The 24,511-nt window shown below is 39.3% G+C and overlaps 1 protein-coding gene across 1 annotated transcript in view; it reads left to right on the top strand.

Annotated features, from left to right (window-relative positions):
- The window catches only part of ANO4 (anoctamin 4), a 394,735-nt gene extending 371,407 nt beyond the window's left edge, over positions 1-23,328 (top strand). Inside the window, exons 26-30 of the mRNA XM_057316522.1 lie at positions 124-271; positions 11,586-11,705; positions 18,977-19,082; positions 20,518-20,713; positions 22,877-23,328. Of these exons, the coding sequence (XP_057172505.1) occupies positions 124-271; positions 11,586-11,705; positions 18,977-19,082; positions 20,518-20,709 (566 nt within the window). The 3' untranslated portion in view covers positions 20,710-20,713; positions 22,877-23,328. The remainder of the gene's footprint in view (positions 1-123; positions 272-11,585; positions 11,706-18,976; positions 19,083-20,517; positions 20,714-22,876) is intronic.
- The last annotated feature ends 1,183 nt before the right edge of the window (positions 23,329-24,511 follow it).

Raw genomic sequence — 24,511 nt, 5'->3', positions numbered from 1 at the left:
AAGTGTATTTGGGGATTTGAAAGGACCCATGAAAGGACTATTGAAATGAGTTACCCCAGTTGTTTTTGTACTATTATCTCTGCTGTTGTGTCTGGAACTAATATAACACTTCTCTTTGAATAGGAATTTGGTATGGAATCCTTGAAGGCATTGGAATTCTCTCGGTTATTACAAATGCATTTGTCATAGCGATAACATCTGACTTTATCCCTCGCTTGGTGTATGCTTATAAATATGGACCTTGTGCAGGCCAAGGAGAAGCTGGACAAAAGTAAGTTTGTCATAAAATCATGAAATCCCCGTTTCCTATGCACTGTGTGATGCTGGTACACTAAGTCAGAAGCTTCGGCATTGGAGCAATGCAGGATGAGAAGGGCAGTAGTGGGGAAGGTGGAATTATGAGGACACTTTCAGCCAAAGAAAACATATCCTGATCTACTGAAGAGATGGGGCTCAATACAGGTAACACAAGTTTTAGGTGGAATTAATCATTTCTCCTACCCCTGACTCCTACCAACTATGAATTCAGAAATGTATGGTATGCTAATGTGTGTAGCCAAAAAAAGTAGCACATGATACAGTAAATAGTTATGCCATTTTCATGAGTTTGTAAGAGGACAGTTACAATTTGATTCCTCTTGTGACATCATAGGAGATTCTGCAAATTCTCCATGGGAAATATGCAACCATGCAATATGTACCCTGTAGGTACTCAATAAGTATTTGTGGAGTAACTGAATGATTCTTTATTTTTTCCTTTTAGTCTTTTTTTTTTATTATGATGTTTAGTCACCATACAGGACATCATTAGTTTTTGATGTAGTGTTCCATGATTCATTGTTTGCATATAAACATACTCTCCTCCCTTCTAAAACCCTCAGTTTGTTTCCTGGAGTCCATAGTCTCTCGTGGTTCATTTTCCCCTCTGTTTATCCCCCCTTCATTTTTCCCTTCCTTCTCCTAATGATCTCCCCGCTATTCCTTATGTTCCACAAAAGAGTGAAACCATATGATAATTGTCTTTCTCTGCTTGACTTATTTCACTTACATAATCTCCTCCAGTCCCATCCATGTTGATGCAAATGTTGATTTGATTCTTTCTGATGGCTGAGTAATATTCCATTGTATATATGGACCACATCTTCTTTATCCATTTGTCTGTTGAAGGGCATCTCGGCTCTTTCCACAATTTGTGGACAATGCTGCTGTGAACATTGGTGTACATATGGCCCTTCTCTTCACTACATCTGTATCTTTGGGGTAAATACCCAGTAGTGCAATTGCTGGGTCATAGGGTAGCTCAATTTTTAATTTTTCAGGAACCTCCACACTGTTTTCCAAAGTGGCTGTACCAACTTGCATTCCCACCAACAGTGTAAGAGGATTCCCCTTTCTCCATTTGTTGTTTGTTGCCTTGTCAATTTTTGCCATTCCAACTGGTGTAAAGTGCTATCTCAATGTGGTTTTGATTTGAATTTCCCTGATGGCTAATGATGTTGAACATTTTTCATGCATCTGTTCATATCTTCTCCCATTCTGCGGGTTACCTCTGTGTTTTGATTACTGTTTCCTTTGCTGTGAAGGAGGTTTTTTTATCTTGATGAAGTCCCAAAAGTTCATTTTTTTCTTTTGTTTCCCTTACCTTTGGAGATGTGTCGTGAAAGAAGTTGCTGTGGCTGATGTCAAAGAGGTTACAGCCTATGATCTCCTCTGTGATTTTGATGGATTCCTGTCTCACATTTAGGTCTTTCATCCATTTGGAGTTTACCTTTGTGTATGGTGTGAGAGAGTGGTCAAGCTTCATTCTTCTGTACATAGCTGTCCAGTTTTCTGAGCATGATTTATTGAAGAGACTGTCTTTTTTCCATTGGATATTTTTTCCTGCTTTGTCAAAGATTAGTTACCATAAAGCTGAGGGTCCATTTCTGGAGTCTCTATTCTGTTCCATTGGTTTATGTGTCTGTTTTTGTGACAGTACCATGCTGTCTTGGTGATCACAGCTTTGTAGTATAGCTTGAAATCAGGCAACGTGATGCCCCCAGCTTTGTTTTTCTTTTTCAACATTTCCTTGGCAATTCGGGGTCTTTTCTGGTTCCACACAAATTTTAGGATTGTTTGTTCCAGCACTTTGAAAAATGTCATTGGTATTTTGATTGGGATAGTGTTGAAAGTGTAGATTGCTCTGGGTAGCACAGACATTTAACTATGTTTATTCTCCTGATCCATGAGCATGGAATGTTTTTCCATCTTTTTGAGTCTTCTTCAGTGTCATTCATCAGTGTTCTGTGGTTTCTAGAGTATAGATCATTTACCTCTCTGGTTAGTTTATTCTGAGATACCTTATGGTTTTTGGTGCTGTTGTAAATGGAATCGATTCCCTAATTTCTCTTTCTTCAGTCTCATTGTTAGTGTATAGAAATGCAACTGAGTTCTAGTAATTTGGGGGTGGAGTCTTTTGGGTTTTCCACATAAAGTATCATGTCATCTGCGAAAAGAGAGTTTGACTTCTTCTTTGCCAATTTGAATACCTTTATTCTTTTTTGTTGTCTGATTGCTGTTGCTAGGACTTCTAGTACTATGTCGAACAATAATGGCGACAGTGGGCATCCCTGTCATGTTCCTGATCTTAAGGGAAAGGCTCTCAGCTTTTCCCCATTGAGAATGATATTTGCTGTGGGCTTTTCATAGATGGTTTTTATGAAATTGAGGAATGTGCCCTCTATCCCTACACTCTGAAGGGTTTTAATCAGGAGAGGATGCTCTATTTTGTCAAATGATTTTCCACATCAATGGAGAGGACCATATGATTCTTGTCTCTTCTCTATTAATGTGATCTGTCACACTTATCAATTTGTGAATGTTGAACAACCTTGCATCCCAGGGATGAATCCCACTTGGTCGTGATGGATAATCCTTTTAATGTATTGTTGGATCCTATTAACTAGGATCTTGTTGAGAATTTTGGTGTCCATATTCATCAGGGATATCGGTCTGTAATTCTTTTTGATGAGGTCTTTGCTTGGTTTTGGGATCAAGGTAATGCTGGCCTCATAGAATGAGTTTGGAAGTTTTCCTTCTGTTTCTATTTTTTGAAACAGCTTCAGGAGAATAGGTATTATTTGTTCTTTCAATGTTTGGTAGAATTCCCCAGGGAATCCATCAGGCCCTGGGCTCTTGTTTTTTGGGAGGTTAATGATGACTGCTTCAATCTCTTCATGATTAATTGGTCTGGTTAATCAATTTCTTCCTGTTTCAGTCTTCATAGTTTATGAGTTTCCAGGAAGGCATGCATTTCTTCCTGGTTGCTTAATTTATTGGCATATAGTTGTTGATAATAGTTTCTAATGATTGTTCCTATTTCCTTGGTGTTGGTCGTGATCTCTCCCCTTTCATTCATAATTTTATTAATTTGGGTCCTTTCTCTGTTCTTTTGAATAAGTCTGGCCAGTGGCTTATCGATCTTGTTAATTCTTTCAGAGAACCAGCTTCTAGTTTTGTGGATCTCTCTCCTGTGCTCCTGGTTTCTAATTCATTGATCTCTGCTCTAATCTTAATCAGTTGTCTTTCCGTGCATGGCTTAGGCCTGTTCTTTTGTTCCATCTCCAGCTGTTTAAGGTGTGAGTATAAGGACTGCATTTAGATTTTCCTATTCTTTTGAGTGAGGCTTGGATGGCTATGTATTTCCCCCTTAGGACTGCCTTTGCAGTGTCCCATAGGTTTTAGACTGATGTGTTTTCATTCTCATTGGTTTCCATAAATTGCTTAAGTTCTTCTTTAATTTCCTAGTTTACCCAAACATTCTTAAGGAGGATGGTCCTTAGTTTCCAAGTGTTTGAGTTTCTTCCAAATTTTTTCTTGTGATTGAGTTCCAGTTTCAAAGCATTGTGGTCTGAGAATATGCAGGGAATAATCTCAGTCTTTTGGTTTCGGATGAGACCTGTTTTGTGACCCAGTATGTGGTTTATTCTGGAGAAAGTTCCATGTATGTTCAAAAAGAATGAGTATTCTGTTGTGGAATGATCTGTATATATCTATGAGGTCCATCTGGTCCAGTGTGTCATTCACAGCTCTTGTTTCTTTGTTGATTTTCTGCGTAGATGATCTGTCTGTTGCTGAGAGTGGACTGTTGAGTTCCCCTACTATTAACTTATTATTATCTATATGTCTCTTTATTTTGGTAAACAGTTGGCTTATGTAGTTGGCTTATATAGTTGGCTGCTCCCCTGCTGGGGGCATAGATATTTATAATTGTTAGATCCTCTTGTTGGATACACTCCTTAAGAATAATATAGTGTCCTTCTGTGTCTCTAACTATAGTCTTTAGCTTAAAATCTAATTTTTCTGATACGAGAATTGCTACCCCAGCTTTTTTTGGGGTTGTTGGCATGAAGAATGGTTCTCTATCCCTTCACTTTCAGTCTGGATGTATTTTTAGGTTCAAAGTGAGTCTCTTGTAGACAATATATGGATGGGTCATGTCTTTTTATCCAATCTGCAATGCAACCCTGTGTCGTTTATGGGAGCATTTAGGCCATTCACATTGAGAGTGATTATTGAGAGAGATGATTTTAATGTCATCATGTTGCCTGTGAATCATTGTTTCTATAGATTGTCTCTGTAAATTTCTGTTATCATTCTTGGGTTCTTTCTACTTTTATAGAACCCCCTTAATATTTCTTGTAGGGCTGGCTTGGTAGTCACGTATTCTTTCAGTTTCTGCTGGTCTTGGAAGCTCCTTGTCTCTCCATCCATTCTGAATGACAGCCTTGCTGGATACAGTATCCTTGGCTGCATGTTCTTCTCACATAGTGCTCTGAATATGTCTTGCCAGCCCTTTCTGGCTCGCCAGGTTTCTGTAGACAGGTCTGACGTTATTCTGATGTTCTTCCTTCTGTACGTGAGGATTCTCTTCCCCCTGGCCGCTTTCAAGATTGTTTCCTTGGATCTAAAATTTGTGAATTATACTATTATATGTCATGGTGTTGGTCTGCTCTCATTTATCTTGGGAGGGGTCCTCTCTGCCTCCTGGACACAAATGCTTGTTTCCTTTGCCAGATTAGGGAAGTTCTCTGCTACAATTTGTTCAAATATCTTCTAGAACCCTGTGTGTGTTTGGTGGGCGGGGGGGGGGGGGGAGATGGGTTCAGTGAGAACCTGTTTTTTGGGGCTTTTGTTCTCTGGCGGCTTTCCCTGGTGGCTTTCTGTGATTCTTCTGAGAGAGCAGCAGTGACCGTATCCAAATCTCTGTCTCAGAACAGAGAGATCGCGGTCTGCTCTTCACTGAGCTCTCCTGGCCACACTGACTCCATTTCTGTCGGTGCTGCTAAAATCCTGCAGCATCCTGGTTTGTGCGCCCCACAGCCACTCTCCCAGTCCTCACTCCCAGGGCTGGCTCGTCTCTGCCCTTTGTGCTTCTAACACCTCCAGCCGCCCCCGGTTCCCACACACGCTCCCAAGCTCCCGGTTTCAGTCTGGTTTCCTAGTGGCTGCTGGTCAGCGAGTCCAGCCCGCTGCCCAGCACAGGAGGCTTCTGCCTTCCCCAGCACCCGAGCACGGCGGCTCCCTCCCCCTTCCGTTTATCTTCCGATATCTGCGCGCAGACTCTCGGCTCCCCGCTTCATACCTCGAGACCCAGCGCCAGAGATGTTCTGTTTGTAGGGCTCCATATGTATCTTCTTAGGTCCCAGGCTGAGTTCATGGGTGTTCAGGATGGTCTGGTAGATATCCAGCTCGAGTAAGGGGACCGGTTAAAATAGGGTCCCCCACTCCTCCACCATCTATCCTGGAACCGAACAGAATGATTCTTTCCTGGCTATTGGCCTGACCAATGTACATATTACCCCAGGCAAATTCAATTCTGTAGCATCACTTAAATGATACCCAGAAGTCAGGGCTTTCTGGGTATTTCTGGTCAAGTAAAGTCCAGGCAAAATTATAATACATCCCCTAGATTTCATTTCTATACCCTTGGAAAGAGACAAGAAATTTAACCTACTTTCATGGGAGAAAAATCCTTGTTTGGATAAAGTAAAAACAATCCAGTTCTAATTGTGGGATTTAGATGTCTGTAGGTCAGAGTGGAGTATATTTTGGGAGACTTTTCAGTGCCCCAGAAATCATCCCATGTGGGCTGACTACTCACACAGGCAGCCCTGCCTGCTGGTTTACTAGTCGGAACTAAACTAATCCGTATAACCACTGTAGTTCGATTAGCCCCCAAGGAATAAAGTGCTACCAAATCAAGTCAGCCAAATTCATGCCCGCCTGGCCTAGGTCCAATTCCGTTGTTAATCTTACGTAACTGCTCTAAGGCATGGATAGTTGAATGCAATAAACCTCACAATCCAGCTATTTGAAGAGGCTTCTGTAAAGTCCTTTACCATAATAACCATGTGGCCATTAGACACTAATTAGCAACTTTAAGTGAACGTACCATCCTATTTTAAGAGGTTTAAAGACTTATGTTGTACTACTCACCTATTCTTTCTAACTTGTTGCCAATATCCTCTGCTTGACTGAGCCTAGAAAAGTTTGCCTTTGTTTAAACCACTTTCCCATCTTCTCAAAACAACCCCGGGAGTGGGACATGCATTATTACCCTCACTTTGAAGAGCAGAAAGAGATTGAGAGGTTAAATCCAGAATCACAAGACAGAGTAACTGATAGAACCCACATGAAGGCGAAGCCTAGACTCATGCAGTGCTCTCTGTGCTGAACCACAGCCCTGGGGGCTATTGCCAATAAATGTTTATCCAGCTCATCTAACGGGAGAACTCCCCAGGGGTTTAAGTCCCAATGGTTATTTAAATTCTTTTTGGACTGCAAATATAATGAAACCTGTGTTGGTCTGGGGGGGGGGGGGGACCCAAAAATAAAGTGGGAACATTTATGTGCAGTTGATAGTGAATCACAGCTTTAGAATGTTGACAACTTTTTGGATTTAAGACAATGTTCATGGAGATTAAAATTTATCTAACAGTCTCCTTGATTTAGGTTTATTGGGCTCCCCTGGGCTATTTTTTACATATAACCTTTCACATAAGAGCCTTCTGCCACTTTGAATATTTATAGATCTACCTTCTATCGTTTTTCTTGTTTTCACATAGTTGCATTTGTATAAGTTTCTTCATGAATCTTATTTTCTGCCTCATCAGCTACTCTGTTATCCTTTTTAAGGTTTTGGGGTTATTTCTTTTCCAGTTTGGAAATGCTTTAGAAATGATTGCCCTCATAGAAGAGCAGCGTTGTCAGATTTTAGCATGTTACAGGCTTTCAAGGTAGTGTGTGCAGAGTCACATTCCACTTACGGCGTTTCTCCAGGTGAATTAAATCCTAGTATTTCAGTTGAAGCTGACTCTAAATCAAAAGTGCTCCAAACCAAACTCCGAAACGCCCTCAGTGTCTCTTTCTTACTCTTTTTTCAGCTTTCCCTGGCTTCTCCAAAGATGAGAATTTCATACATATGTCCAGAGTCACTCAGTTCACATGCCTCTTATCCCTGTGACCGGATGTGTCAGCCATCCCTGACCATGCCTTCCAACCACAGTCCCCCTACTATCATGAGTGTTCAGTGAATGCCTCTTTAGTGGCATAGAGGGGAGGACGTTCTCATTTTCCAGCCAGATCTGAACATGGGAGGAATACCATGAGTTGAGGCAATGTTCTCCACACAGTGGATACACAGGAAATTTTTAAATGTTTCATCTTTCCTCTTAAGACATTTCTTTTCCTTTGGCTGCAGCCTGCCTCAGTAGGTTCCTGGACCAATGCCCATGCTCGGATTGTTCATTGTTTGCAAAATGAAGTCACTTCCTCTTTCAGGAGATCCTCACATGAGCCGTCTAGGAAAGTGCTTAGAGAACTAAAATCACCTCTAGATATGCATCAGGAGACAGAAATTATGAAACAAAATTGAAGGCACATACTATGAAATTTAACTCTGACAGAACAGTTTTAATCAACAAACTAAAATTATTTTTCAAACAGCAGAAAAAATCATTTTGAGCCCTCCCCCATCCACTGAATGTTTTGAGAAACTAATTACTTTGTTATCAGGCTAGAGTTGTGGAACATTCTCTAAGAATATGTGCAGGCCTTAGGATTATTGTGAGGTATATATCTGATGCAGTGATCTAAATCAAAGCTGATTTTCATGTAGAAATAGTGAAATCATAAGGACTTAGAGACTTGATCAAGGACACAGTGCTCAAACTGTCACAGAATGAACTATAGGTATCTTAATAAAGTGATATATTTTTGCAAATTATAAATCAATAGAGCAACATCATAACCAATTGCAAAGTTGTGTTTAAAAAATAAAGCCAACTGTACAGAGATTTAATCTTTCTTTTTTCATAATGTCTGGCATTTTTATTGCAATAAGTCAGAATTCCACTTTCTTCTGTCCTTATCTCATTAGCCTAATTATAAATAAATTTATAAATTTGTCATTATCTATAAGACACATTTGACTTTAAATGCATAAACCAGATCTTATTTCTTCTAGCTTTTTCATCACTTGAGCCCTATCCCATTCTGTTTGTGTCACTATATCCAAATTTGCCTTTGAGGCAAATTTAATAACAAAATTCAAAGACATTCCACAATAAGTTTGATCTGGAATCTACAAACTCAAAAGTCAACTTCAAGTTCTTTTCTTCCCCTTAACACTGATTACTAATGATCACTAGTGCATCTTTTTCCTTATAGTAAAGGATTGAAACAGTAAGTCATGAATGGTTTTAAAACCAGAATTCTCAAATTTAAATGAACGTAGTCTTTACAGAAGTTACTTGGTGGGTATTAAGGAGGGCACGTATTGCATGGTGCACTGGGTGTTATACGCAAGTAATGAATCATGGAACTTTACATCAAAAACTAGGGATGTACTGTATGGTGAGTAACATAATAAAAAAATAGGGGCGCCTGGGTGGCACAGCGGTTAAGCGTCTGCCTTCGGCTCAGGGCGTGATCCCTGCGTTATGGGATTGAGCCCCACATCAGGCTACTCCGCTATGAACCTGCTTCTTCCTCTCCCACTCCCCCTGCTTGTGTTCCCTCCTCGCTGGCTGTCTCTATCCTGTCGAATAAATAAGTAAAATCTTTAAAAAAAAAAAAACATAATAATATTTTTTTAAAAAGTTACTTGGAAAAGGCATGCATCCTAACTCAAACAATACTACCCTTACATATTTTCTGAATCTCCTTTCTTGAAAATGCCTTCAGAAGCCATCTACCAGCCCCTTAAGAAAATTAACTTTTTTTGTATTTACGGAAATCCTCCCTTCGTTTGATAGTTTTTTCTATCTCATATTGCCTGATCATCAGTGTAGCTTCATCTTTCCTCTAACTTGGAGCTGGTGGTGGGCCGCATCGAGGGTATAGTGATCTCCTGCCGCCTATGGCTCCAGATTGACATGTGAATGCCACTGGCTGAACTTCATACAGGGAACTCTAGGAAATCTCATTTTCCTGAATTGTGACCACCTCAACTATTTACTGTGGGCAATAGCTAAGATTCTACCACAGTGAAAAGACTTTGAGAAATGCCCAGGCAGTTTGGTATTAGCAGTCCCTCTTCTTCCCTGATTATGGACAGGATAGAGAAGGGAGACTTACACCGCTAACTATCAATACACATCCTACATGCATGTGTGAGGCTTTGTACACAGCACAGAACCACCAAAGGCACATTTTCAACTTGGATTTATGACTGATATTACATGAATATGCTTAACAAATAGTTCAAAGATACATCTTCTTTATTATAAAGGTAGAGTGTTGTCCATGAGACTGGTATTTTATTTAAATTTAGATTTTTCTCAATTGAGTTTTTGGACAGAGCAGCCATTAGGCCACAGCTTTAATCTCAGTAAAGCTGCAGGGCTGTTTTGGGAGATAAGAAAGAGTGCAGAGGGGCTTGTGAATATTTCATTTCAATGTTAGGCCTGTTTTCTGCCAGTTTGCAGAGCACCTTTCCTTTCCCACTGTTTGGCTCCTGAGAAAACTCTGCTATGTTCTATAGTTCACAAAAACTGGCTCCCTCTCTATGACAGCTAATAATCATCAAAGCACTAATTTGCTTCCATGTCATGTGCTAGGCGGTTCAAAGAGGAGTGAGACATTATTCCAAATTACCAAGGAGTGGTAGGGGAGACCTGCTGCCAGTTGGAGTAAGGCATGTTGCACACCCACTGACCATTTGTTTCACCCATGAGTGACTTGACAAATGGGTCCTTCTGCTTGCTTCATTTTTTTAAGGCCATGATAAAACCCCAGTGATTTGTCTTGATCAAGATAACACGCAGAACTCACGTCTTCTCAGAACTGCGTTTGTGTCATCATTTTGGTTTGGTGTCCAGCAGCTTGGAATAGTCATACCAGACAAGTTAATGAAGAGAATTTGAAAGCTATGATTTATTCATTAAATCAATAATTATTTATTGACCTTCTGCAAGGTAAAAGAAATAAAATTAATAATAGCCACTCACATTTAATTAAGATCTTGCTATAGGCTAGGCACTCTATCACTCACTTTACATGTATCATTTTGTTTAATCCCCACAATGACCCTAGGAGGTAAGCACTTTTGTTGCTTAAAGAAGTTACATAACTTGCCAAATTTGCATGGCTAGAAAGCAGAAGAGCTACAGTTTGACCCTCAAACCCAAGTTTTTAGTGTTGTAATATACTGACTCCTAGTGCGGAATAGAAGCTATGTTCTCAAGAAGCTTATTAGCCCTGGCATATGTCGGCAATAGTTTTATTCCTGGGTCATTCTTAAGACCTTGATAGAATCTCTGATGCTTTAGTTTTCCTCAAATGAAATTAATTGAATTTGATATTTAGTGGATTCCTACACTACACAAGGCATAAAAATACTTATGACACCTGCTCTGCTCCAAAACAGCCTAAAGCAGACCTCCCTCTACGCAGGTAACCCGCCCAGCTGCACGGTAATGGTGAAGTCAGGTACAGCGGCACCATACGTAAGAGGGAACGAGTCTTTTTCTGCGGGGATTAGGCATCTTCCCAGAAGGGATGCCATTTCTGTTGGTCATTGAAAAATGAGCACTATTTCTACTTAGAAGGAAATGAAGAGGGAATCCCAATAGAAAAGATAACCTGAACAGAGGCATGAGAGCATATGGTATATGCAGGGAATATAGTCTAGCATGACTGTAGAAAGGGATGTGCGTTTGGAAGGGGGTCATAGTAACACCAGTCACATTGAGGGCATTATGGGAGAGTGTAGGTATTCGTTAATAAAGGAATGTGTCTGTGTGTTTACATCATCAAGGAGAGAAACAGTGACTTGCCTACTAATCCTGCAATCACCTGTTTCACTGAAGTATTGATTGGGATAGTGGTATTCTGTACGACGATTCTGAACAAGAAGAACTAGAATAGAAGAATGACTTGTTCCTGATTCCACATACCCGGGGTTTTTCTGTGTATCCTGAGTGCTTATGACAAGGCAGAACCAGCGAAAGACATTTACAAGTGCAAGAGTTTCTAGGAAGTAGAGCCTTTAGTGAATTGGATGCAGTGGTGATCAGAGATCTAATTATAGAATTCTTTTTCAGGTGCATGGTTGGCTATGTAAATGCCAGCTTATCTGTATTTCAAATTTCTGACTTTGAGAACCGATCTGAGCCTGAGTCCGATGGCAGTGAGTTCTCGGGGACTCCTCTCAAGTACTGCAGGTGAGGATAGCACTCTTAGCCAATCCTGGGCTGGCTTTGCCATGGGGAGGTTTTGCTAAGAGAGCCCTTTCTGACTGAATGGGTTTAAAGCAGTGGTTCTCAACCTTAATCATGCATTAAAATCCACTGGAGAATTTTAAAATCTCCTCTTGAACAGGCTGTGACCTAGAAAATTAAAACAATCTCTGGGGTGGAACCCAGACATCCAGATCCAGGGAGCCAGATAAGAGTAACCCAAAGAGACCTACACAAAGACATCATAATCGAAAGTTAAAGAATATTAAAAGCAGCAAGAGAAAAACAACTTGTTACATACAAGGGGACCTCTCCCCATAAAACTTATCAGATTTCTCAATAGAAACTTTATAGGCCAGAAGGAAGTGGCATGATCTATTCAAAGTGCTGAAAGGAAAAAAAAAGCCTGCCAACCAAGAATATTCTGCCCTGCAACAGTGTCCTTCAAAATTGAAGGAGAGATGAAGAATTTTCCAGACAAGCAAAAGCTAAAGGAGTTCATTTCTACTCGACCAGCCTAACAAGAAATGTTAAAGGGACTTCTTTAAGTTGAAATGAAGGGGCACTAATTAGTAACAAGAAAGCAGATGAAAGTATAAATTTCACTGGTAAATATATAGAAAAGTGGAGATGATCACTTATAAAGTTAGTATGAGGTTAAAAGACAAAAGTAGTAAAAATCATTATAACCACAATTATTAGTTAAGGGATACACAAAATCTGGAAATTGTAACATCAAAACAAAATGTTGGGAGAGTAAAAATATAGAGCTTCATATTGTGATCAAACTTAAGTAATTATCAACTTAGACTGCTAGTTGTTATATGTAAGCCTTGTAATAACCACAAAGCAAAAAACCTATAGTAGATATATGAAAAAGAAAGCCACCAAATCATAAAAGGAGAGAGCAAGAAATGAACAGAGGGAAACTCCAAAACAGCCAGAAAATAATTAACAAATGGCAGTAAGTGCATACCTATCAGTAAATACTTTAAATAAAATAAATTCTTCAATCAAAAGACATAGAGTGGCTGAATAGATCGAAAGACAAGCCTGATCTATTTGCTCACTTCTGATGTAAGAACAAGATCTCCTAACATACCCAACACAGGGACACCTGGTATATAAAACAGATATTAACAGACCTAAGGGAGAAATAGATACACTTTAACACCCCACTTACATCAATGGATAAATCAGACAGAAAAATCAATAAAATAACATTGACCTATACAACATGTTATAGATATATACAGAACATTCCATCCAAAAGCAACAGAATAGACACTTCTCAAGCGCACATGAAATATTCTCCAGAATACAAATCAAAACCACAATGAGATACCACCTTACACCAGTCAGAATGGCTAAAATTAACAAGTCAGTAAACAACAGATGTTGATTAGAATGCAGAGAAAGGGGAACCCTCTTACACTGCTGGCAGGAATGCAAGCCAGGGCAGCCACTCTGGAAAACAGTGTGGAGGTTTCTCAAAAAGTTAAAAATATGGCTACCTTAAGATCCAGCAATTGCACTACTAGGTATTTACCTAAAGGGGCACCTGCACCCCAATGTTTATAGCAGCAATGTCTACAATAGCCAAACTATGGAAAGAGCGCAGATATCCACTGACACATGATTAAAAAGATGTGTATATATATATATGTATATATATATATGTATATATATATACACACACACACACACACACACACACACAATAGAATGTTAGCCATCAAAAAATGAAATCTTACCATTTATAATGATGTGGTTGGAACTAGAGGGTATTAGCTAAGTGAAATAATTCAATCAGAGAAAGACAATTATTTTATCTCACTTATATGTGGAATTTAAGAAACTAAACAGGATCATAGGGGAAAGGGGGAAATAAAATAAGATGAAATCAGGGAGACAAACCATAAGAGACTCCTAATCATAGGAAACAAACTGAGGGTTGCTGAAGGGGAGGTGGGTGGGGTAACTGGGTGATGGACATTAAGGAGAGCACTTGATGTAATGAGCACTGGGGGTTATATGCAACTGATTAATCACTAAATTCTACCTATGAAACTAAAATGCACTGTATGTAACTAAATTGAATTTAAAACATTCTCCAAGATAGACCATGTTCTGCCACAACACAAGTCTTAATAAATTTAAGAAGACTGAAATCACATGAAGCATCTTTTCTGACCCCAGTGGTATAAAATGAGAAATTACAAAAAGAAAACTGGAAAAATTCACAAATATGTGGAGATTAAACATACTACTCAACATCCAGGGGGGTCAAAGGAGAAATAAGACATAGCTTGAGACATTTGGAAATAGAAATACAATGTACCAAAACATATGGGATAAAGCAAAAGCAATCCCAAGAGGGAAGTTCATAGCAATAAATGCCTACCTCAAGATACAAGAAAAATCTCCACCTAACTTTATACCTCAAGGAACAAAACAGAACAAAAAAGAACAAATGAAGTTAGTAGAAGGAAAAAAGTAAAGATCAGAGCAGGAATAAGACTAAAAACAAATAGAAAAGATCAATGAAACTACGAGGTGGTTCTTCTTTGAAAAGATAAATAAATTGACAAACCTGTAGCTAGGCTCTCCAAGAAAAAAGATTCAAATGAATGAGAAATGAAAGGGGGTATATTGTAACTGACACTGCAGAAGAACAAAGGATCATAAGAGACTAGTGAAAAATTGTATACCAAAAACTTGACAACCAAAAGAAATGGATAAATTCCTTGAAACATACAAATTTACCAAGACCAAATCAGGAAGAAACAGGAAATCGGAACACACCAATTACTAGTAAAGAGATTGAATCAGTAATCGAAAACCTCCCGACAGGGGCTCCTGGATGACTCAGTCGGTTAAACCTATGACTCTTAATTTTGGCTCAGGACATGATCTCAGAGATGAATCCCAAGTGGGCCTCTGCACTGGGTGTGGAACCTCCTTAAGATTTTCTCTCTCCCTCTGCCCTCCCCCCCCCCCACCCCTCTCTCTCCCTTTCTAAACAAACAAACAAAAACTCCCAACAAACAAAAGTCTAGGACCAGATAGCTTCACTGGTGAGTTCTACCACACATTCAAAGAATAGATACCAATTCTTCTCAGAATCTTCCAAACAATAAAAGAGGAGCAAATACTTCCTAACTCGTTTTACATAACCTTAACTCCAAAACCAGACAAGGACACCACAAGAAAAGAAACTACAGGCTAACATCCTTGGTGATGTTACTTACAACAGCATAGATGAATCTTAGTAGCATAGTAGTAAAGGAAAAAAAAAATGCAAGCCTCAGAAGACTACATACAGTATAATATCCTTTCTAGAAAGTTCAAAACCAAAACTAAACAGTATAGTATTCAGACAAATATTGATACAAATGTTTGTTAATAATAAAAATGAAATTCAGGATAAGGAAAGCAAGGGGAGGAGGAGCACAGAGAGTAAGGTATAAGTTCCTTATGTTTTAATTCTTGTGTTACATGATAGATATGAGAGATCATCATATTAAGTATTAAATAAATATAAAGGTTAGAGAAAAGAACACGAATGGATCAATGAGGTTAGTTAAAAAGATTATGATTAGGCCAATTCTGTGTACCTGAGGTTGAATATAATGTTATATGAAAATGCAAAGGATGTAGAATAGTCAAGATACTTTTGAAGAATAACTAAGTGGAGATTTACCTTACATTAGAACTAGTATAAAATTAAAATAATTTTTCAGTGTAGTGGTGGTGTCACCGAATCAAATAGAAAATGGAATAGCGAGAACTTAAAAATTGCATATTAAAGATGTAATAACAAAATAACACATACAATATGATTTATATAGAGTTCAAATCAGACAAAAGTACACACTGTTTTATTGAGGAACACTTGTATAAGTAGTATAACAATAGAGAAAAGCAGAAAATTAAATAGCAGTGAACTTTCTGGGTGTCTGGTATTGCCAGTTCGGCATTTCTAAGTTACTGACCATGTTCTAGGTCTTTACTTGGATGGCGGTTATGTGAAGTTCACTATCATTCTTTTAAATGTACGTACACTTTTACGTTTTTAAAAATGGGAATGAATTAACTCTACCTGGCACTGGAAAAAAAATATGTTTGCAAGCCAAAATTCCATTTCCTGAGAAATAAAAGCAGCCGTAGAGAATGCACTAACTTAAGTAGGGACGTCCTGCCTTCCCCACACGTGGAATCAAAGCCAAGAAATTACAAGTGTTACTTTCTGAAAACAACTCTGACTCACTTGAAAAAATTCTTCCAAACATTAATGCCACTGGACCACTTAGTTTCTTTGAAGATACTAAACGAAGATTAGAGGAGTAAAGTGTTGATTCAGTTGGCTTTGAAACTTGTCTTTCTGTTTCTACAGCAAGACCAGGGAAGTGTTTTCTTTGCACAAGCAGACATGTAGCCATTTGGCAAATAAATAGCACTGCATCAAAAACAGACACATAGGGCACAAATGACATCTGAGCCCCTCTCAAATCTCTGCCTCATTGAAGAGGCCAGTGGGATCAGGAGTAGGCTGGCACGTGAACTGAGAGCGCCACCTGAAACAGTCATCTGCAAACTCAAAGAAAAGAGAGAGTCCAAAATTTTAGAGCCTGCTGAGATGGAGAGACCCTAATTGTGTTATTAAGGAAAACTGATGTCTGGAGAAGCTTCATGAATTACCTAAGATCACAAAGTCAGGAAGACCCCAAATTTGGTTTCAGTGTGCTTTCCAGTGCATAGTTCTAGAGACAGCTGAGGGCAGAAGCAGGTGACAGCAAAACTCATTAGCACCACTGCAATTTAATTGCCTTAAGGAGCAGTAAGAAGTTTTCTAGAGAGAAACTGGACTTTATAATAGCACGAGAGAATAGGAAGGCCAGAAACCTACTGCTTCTGAAAACTGAAACTTCTTAAAAATTTCAGAGATTCTAAGAACAAGAATCAGAAGAATGGATAAAGAAGATGTGGTCCATATATACAATGGAATATTACTCAGCCATTAGAAAGAATGATTACTAAACATTTGCATCAACATGGATGGGAATGGAGGAGATTATGCTAAGTGAAATAGGTCAAGCAGAGAAAGACAATTATCATATGGTTTCACTCATTTGTGGAACATAAGGAATAGCAGGGAGAACATTAGAAGGAAGGGAAAAATGAAGGGGAATCAGAGGGGGAGATGAACCATGAGAGACTATGGACTCTGGGAAACAAACTGAGGGTTTTAGAGGGGAGGGGGGTGGGGAATGGTTAACATTGTGATGGGTATTAAGGAGGGCATGTATTGCATGGAGCACTGGGTGTTATATGCAAACAATGAATCATGGAACACTATGTCAAAAGCTAATGATGTACTGTATGGCGACTAATGTAACATTAAAAAAAAAAAAACTACAGATGGCCAACAGACACATAAAAAGGTGCTCAGCATCACTAACCATCAGGGAAATGCAAATCAAAAACACAAAGAGCTACCACCTCACACAAGCCAGAATGGCTAGTATCAAAAAGACAAGAAATAAGTGTCGGCAAGGATGTGGAAAAAAGGGAATCCTTGTCTACTATTAGTGGGAAGGTAAATTGCTGTAACCACTGTGGAAGACATTATGGAGGTTCCTCAAGACATTAGAAATACCATATAATCCAGTAATTCTACTACTGAGTATTTACCCAAGGAAAATGAGAAGAAAAATCCAAAAAGATCTATGCACCCCTATGTGTATTGAAGCATTATTTAGAATAGCTAAGGTATGGAAGCAACCTAAGCGTGTGCAGATAGATGAATAGATAAAGAAGAGGTAGTTTATATACATACAATGAGATATTACTCAGCCATTAAAAAGAATGAGATCTTGACATTGTGACAATATGGATGGACCTAGAGAGTATTATGCCAAATGAAATAAGTCAGAGAAAAACAAATACTATATGATGTCACTTATATGTGGAATCTAAAAAAACAAAATAAATGAACAAAAAACCAGACTCTTAAACACAGAGAACAACGTGGTGATTGTCAGAGGGGAGGTGGGTAGGGGGATAGGCTAAATAGGTAATGGGAATTGCATACCTCCAGTTATAAATAAGTCCCAGGATGAAAAGTACCACATAAGAATATAGTCAATATTGTAATAATGTTGTGTGGTGACTATACTTATCATCATGAGCACTAATGCATAGAATTGTCAAACCAATATGTTCTCCACCTGAAACTAATATAACATTGTATGTCAATTATACGTAATTAAAAAAAATACTCCGCATAGGAATTACCTTGTATCCTCGTACACAAATGAGTGCTGACCTTGAGGTTAGGTACTGTCTTACATGAGAGCCTGGATAATCATAGCTTTTCCTCAGATAAGGGCATTTGGTATGTTTGCACACAGAAGTGTTAGAAGAATTAGCATTCCAGACCTTTCCACACTTCTGGGGCTAGTGAAAAGAATACTGGTGACACAGAGAATACTGGTGAAAACTAATATTGAGAGTCATTTTTCAGTCCTCCCACCTGTGGTAATAGTAATGATAATGGCAAAGATAAAATGGAGCCAAATGGATTTAAGTTCCTAGGACAGGTGCCTGGTTCTTAATAGTTATTCAACAAATATTTGTGGAATTTGATGATGCTGACTCAAAAGTTATAGTTGGAGCATGTATTAGGAAGGACTCTTTAGCGGCAGGGGGCAGAAGTCCAGTATAAATGGACTTAAAAAGAAATTCACTGGTTCAGGTACCTGGGAGGTTGGCAGGATGACCCTAACATTAGTAACGGCTGGATCTCAAACCTCCAGCAGTGTCAACAAGACACCGCCTCTCTGTTGACTCTTCGTTGCTCAGATGACTTCATTCTCGAGCAAGCTCTCTCCACACAGTCTGTGATGGCCAGCGGCAGCACCAGGCTTTACCTTCTGTGGACTTAATTATAATTCACTAAATGATCATTCCAGCAGAAGTCTTGGTGAGGGTTCTCACTGATCAGGTCTGAGTCATTTTTTGAGCTGGGGTCAGGGTGAGGGGGTACACCCTGCCTCATCCACATGGATATTCCCCAGAGAAGAGCTATTCTTTTACCAGACAAAAAAATGATGGACAAGTGACAAATGTCTAAGACGGAGAAACTTTTAAACTATTTTTCATGAATGAGGACTACATAGTGGGAATGGATGAGATTTGGGAGTCAGGCAAATCACAGATTGGAATGTAACATTCATTCTCCTGTGTATTTATAGATACCGAGACTACCGTGACCCCCCTCATTCACTGGTACCCTATGGCTACACACTGCAGTTCTGGCACGTCCTAGCAGCGCGACTGGCTTTTATCATTGTGTTTGAGGTATGTTCTCTTAACCAATTCCTTTGCCATAATTAAGTAACTAAGAATAACACGTTAAGGGTAAGTCTGAGAACTTTCAATGTGATTATCTATGCCCAGAATTATTATAGTAATAGCATATAGCCTCTTTTTAAAATCTTTTTCTTCACCTTGAGTTGTCCAAGAAACAATTCAAAGTCCATTGTTGATTGTTAATGGATAAGTCAGAAATCATCAGTCCTAATATTCTAGGGCCATAGTTCTTCAACTTTGGGAAAATTGCAGTTTTTTTCATCACTACTCCTAGAGACTCAGATACATCATGTCTGTAAATTGCTTTTCACAAGCCCTCCAAGGGGATTCTTTTTGTTGTAGGTGTTCAAGGACTATAGTTTGGAAAACATTGAACTGGCTACTGTAGAAGTGGTAACCTCTGGTTTTGTGTCATCAGGACATTAGTCATATTCAAGACACAAATAAGTATTATCTTAGACTCAAATTTGACTTTTAATCTATCTAATAATTACCTGTATGTCCGTAAAAATACATCATCTGTTTTCTTTTAGTCTTGAAGAAAATTGCTACTAGAAATCATTAGCATTTCTATGACTGTACTTATAAATGGAAATTTCATCTCCTGTCACACATATTAAAGCCAGATTAATGCAAACCAGGACTGCCTCTTGGCTTGCACTAGACATTTCCTATACCTCTTCTTCCATCTTTTTTTCCTTCATTCCAGCTAACCAAGAGAATACAAGCTGTTCTTCTTTGGGAATTCACTTATTTAATACTTTAGAATTATGAGAGCCTTTAAGTTATCTGGTACTTTACTAATCATCATCATATACACAAAGAGAAATGATAGTGTTTCTAGAGTTTCAGCTGTTAGTAAAGAATTTGTGGCAGTTTACCAGAAAAAAAAGTTTCTTCCTGAAATGATAACTTCCTTTAGGCCTACTGATCATTCTTGCAATCCAAATTTGTGAAGCAAATTTGGCAATCTGCAAAGCATTTTGAAATATTTTCTTATAATTTTCCACCATAATGCCCATTTTATACATGAGCAAATTGAAGCTCGGAGTGACTTTCTCCCAGGTAAGCAGACAGCTCTTCAGTAATAACAGCTACAGAGCCGGGGTTCAACCCTGGGTTCCTGGCCCCACGGTGTAGGTACTTCCGGCCCACCTTTGCATTCTCCGACCGCTCGTTCTCCACATTCTTCCCTGATTCCTTTTCTCATTCCCTATGAAGTGTCATCGGACCACGTTTAGTTCTCACCTATCCCTGTGATCTTCTTTCCTCCCATATCCGCCCGGCCTCCTTCCACTTTCCAGACACTCAAGAGGCTCCACATCCCTGGACTGTGGGGGGTTCTTGTGCCAAGTCCCAGAGCTCTTTCCAGCTAAGGATGGGCGATAGACCTAACTTGTCGTATTCTCCTTTATGTTTTTAGCATCTCGTGTTTTGTATAAAGCACCTCATTTCATATCTGATCCCAGACCTCCCAAAAGATCTAAGGGATCGAATGAGAAGAGAGAAGTACTTGATTCAGGAGATGATGTATGAAGCAGAACTGGAGCGACTCCAGAAGGAACGAAAGGAGAGGAAGAAAAATGGAAAAGCACACCACAATGAGTGGCCGTGACCGGGTAGGTGAGAGGTGTTCTCATGGTCTAAAACCTCTCCGTGGGTTGAAGGGGGCGCTTTAAACTCCCTGAATCAAAACTTGCCATTGTCCTACTGATAGAAATCGAACTCCTTAGAAGCTTCCCAAACCAGTTTGTTTCTTAATTGCACAATTTAACTTTTATCTTCCCTTTCCACATAATTCCTGCAACTCTTCTCTACCTCCATGCCACTCTTGGTCTGGCGGTCGAGGTCTTCAGGAGTTGGCCTGGGTGTTCCCTGAAATAAACCTTCCTCTCTCCCTTCTACTCCAGTCTGGCGATTCTCTTTAAACAGAAAGAAGAGTCATGTTGCCTTGGGGATGTAAAGTCACCTTTTTATCTCACCCCAGATGGCCTTCCCTTCATCACCCATTTATTGTTTCCTCCCAGGCTGGTCCATGTCACACCACACCCTCTGCGAAGTTTTCCCCACACTCATCAGCCCACTGAGACTCACTTCTTATAAACTTCTCTGGTTATTTCATCAGTGCTACATGCATTAACATATATACATGTATATATATATGTCTGTATTGTTAACTCACGATTTTCAAATAGTTATCAGCTTTCCCAGCACAACTGTAAGCATCTTTAGGAACGTCCTTACGGATGGTAATTTTATTCTTCCAATTAGTTAGCGTAGTGTTAAGTACATGACACCCATTAGATGCAATTCAGTTAATAAATTCAGGTGGATTAAGGCTAAAATCATTATAAGAAAGTTTCATAATGTTCCCACATATCAGAAAGTTTTTCTGAAACCTTCTCTCTGGCAAGTCTATTAGCTGTGTCCTTGGGCAAGTCAGTTAACCTGTGGGCCTCTGTTTCTTCAGTGATGAAACGATTAGATGACCTCTCCGTTTTGGTACTCTGTCAGTCTAACATTATAGCATTTCTTTTGCCTTCCTCACCCTTCATTTCTCTGTCTCCACTTGTTTGAAGACTAACTTTGAAAACATTGCTCAAAATTTGGCCTCCAAAAGAAAAATAAGATATATGGGGGGGGGCTAGATTTTTCCCTTTTTGTATCGGTTAAGATGTAGCAGTATCTGCAGAGATGTTTGTTAATTTAGTGAATTTGTGTGACCCCAGATCTGTGTTAAGAGTCCAGGAGGTTATTAAGAGTTGGATATGAGGGTAGACTTGGAGGAGATCACCCAGACCCCAGACCCACAGGGATAATAGTGGTATAAAGATACTAAACAGTGCCTTGACCCTCAATTCCAAAATAGGCCTTGATTTCACTAAAGGCCAGGCATTTTTTGCAACATAATAATTTTGCCATTTCCCAGATCTGCCATTTGGCTCTGTGACTTGGGGGAAATTGCTTAATTTTTCTGAGTCTGCTTTTTGGCAGAACTGATATGCAGTAGAAGGCAATGTATGTGAGACCCGTACGAAACAATAAAGTGCTATAGAATACTATAGGGGATTTGTAGTGTTAAACGTTTTGTTATCGTCTGCCAGATTCTAGACCTGGCTTTTCCATTCTCTGTCTGTAGGACCTGGAATGGAATATTCATGTGGATTCGATTTCCACATTTGCAAAAGTAAAGAAGTTGGAGAGAACGATACTTTAAGAGCCTGTCCAGCTTTTACCTTCTGGGATCGTAGAATCTGTTCCAAGCCCCTGGCCCTGACACCCATTCTGATCACCTCTTCTCTGGCTCTGGTCAGCCGTCAGAGCAGAAAGACTGACTATCCAGATGGCTTTGTCTGGGGGTAGGAGGCAGGCATCAGTGAGGAGCACTGCTCCTAGGAGCTCCAGTGGCTAGAGACACCTAGGGGCTGCACTGGGCTGTAGGGCTGGTAACCAATTGGGAGTTTCTTCTGGCCTCATCATTATGGGCTGCTTTCTCCCCAGAGGCCATTTCTAATTTTTGCTTGAAAGCATAGTGTTTGTCTGTCTGTCTCTATTCCCCCAACAGTTGGCAGGATGTCACCTTGCTTCAGACTGCCTTTCTGACTCAGTCTGTTCATCTGTAAAGCAGGCACAATAATGTTTATACCATACCTGACTCAGTTTGGGGTTACAAATTCTTTGAATGCCTTTGATTCATGGTGAGTACAAAACAACCATTGCACACTGTGTTCTTAAGCCATCATGTGTACATAGGGTTTTAATGCTTTCTTTTCTCTTTCTAGGTAATAGTTCATTTCCAAGCCAAGGACCTGAATTCTGTTTACTTCTCCCAGCTGTGCAAAAGCACATTCGAGTGAATGACTAAAACACAAGCGCAGTGCATGTCGCAGACATTGGCAGCAGCGGGGGGGTCAGCACCCTTCAAGGACTACCTGGGAAATCGCGCTGCTGTGAAACCACATTGCAGCACACACCTGCTATTTATCCATAGACCATTCTTGACCAAGCAAGCATGCACGTCCTGGGCAGTTACACTCTCAAGTTTTTAAAACCAAGGGGAACTTGTATACTGGGCCTGTTTTTCAGCCTGTTTGCTACCTTTTTTGCATTCTACCCCATGTGAATTTTACAGACACTGGGCTACTAAGGGTATTCAGACACCTGGACACACATTCCTAGAATGTCATCCTATGGTCCTAATTCCATGTCACCAAACGATACAGACAAGACCCTGTTTACAACTTTTTTTTTTTTTTAATTTCTGATATTATATATGACATATCTATAGCTATGTGTATGGCCATAGATGTATTTCTGTGTGTACATATGTATAGTCATGTATTCTTACATATGTACATACAAATACAGAGATATATAAAGTACATAGAAATTCCTTACTTGTAAATAGCCAAAGGGTACTGACATGAATGATAAATTTTCACACTTAAATAGTCATCAACATGAAGCCATGTTTAATGCTTGTATAATGTGATGCAGTAAAATTTAAAATAAATTTATGCACATGGAATATTTTCAGTTGGGTCTTCTGAAATTCTGTTGTATTTTTTTCTCATAGAATAAGAGAAATTACAGTGGGATCTTTAAAGAAAGGCTTATAACTCCCACATACTCCTGAGAAATCACTTCACCCTTCAGAGAGACTATATATATTTTTTCTAAATCTACCTTTTCCATCTTGTTTCTATGCTACCTTTTTAGAATACCAAGCCACCTAATTAAAAATCTCTCAGAAGAACTTGGAAAATGCCATTGGCACACTTTGTTGAAGAAATATGAAATATAGCCAACGACACTTAGGCATTTTGATTATCCTGCTTACTAGTCTGGCCTGGTAATTGTAGGAAGAAGCCATCTATCTGGAAAAAAACAAAAGTTTCTAAGCATGTCTGTTGTGGTAACTTTTTCTAGAGATGGCAGAACCTGCCCTTGAACTAGGCTATCATCATTTTGCCTATGTCAGGGAGATGAGAGCGCTCCCATTACCGTGTCTGTCAAACACTGTCCTCTTTCAGATGTGTGTTCTCTTAAGCTGATAGATTCCCAAAGACCTTAGTTGTTTTCTTAGTCTTATAGAAACAGGCAGAGTGGCTTTGGGCACACCAGAACTTCAACCATTTCTTAGTTTTGTCTTTCCATGACCTGATATTCTTAGGAGTTTTAAAATTCTAACCCTTAGCAGGACCTAAACTAAGGAGATGCACTTTATGGAAACTGAAGACAAAAGGCCATTGAAAGAGTTTCCTTTTCAATCTTTGGCTAAGAAGTCTGTGAAATACTTCACAGCAGCCCCTGGGAGAGGAATTTCTATGAAAAGTCTCGAGAGATGAAATGTAAAGAGACTTTCCAATAAGACAAAACTCCCTCTACTGACTCAGCTTGTAACTTTTGTTTGCTGT

This window comes from Ursus arctos, unplaced genomic scaffold, assembly GCF_023065955.2.
Source record: "Ursus arctos isolate Adak ecotype North America unplaced genomic scaffold, UrsArc2.0 scaffold_21, whole genome shotgun sequence".
Taxonomy (NCBI): Eukaryota; Metazoa; Chordata; class Mammalia; order Carnivora; family Ursidae; genus Ursus; species Ursus arctos.
The sequence above is the reverse complement of the archived record's forward strand: the minus strand, read 5'-3'. Positions and strand labels throughout refer to the sequence as shown.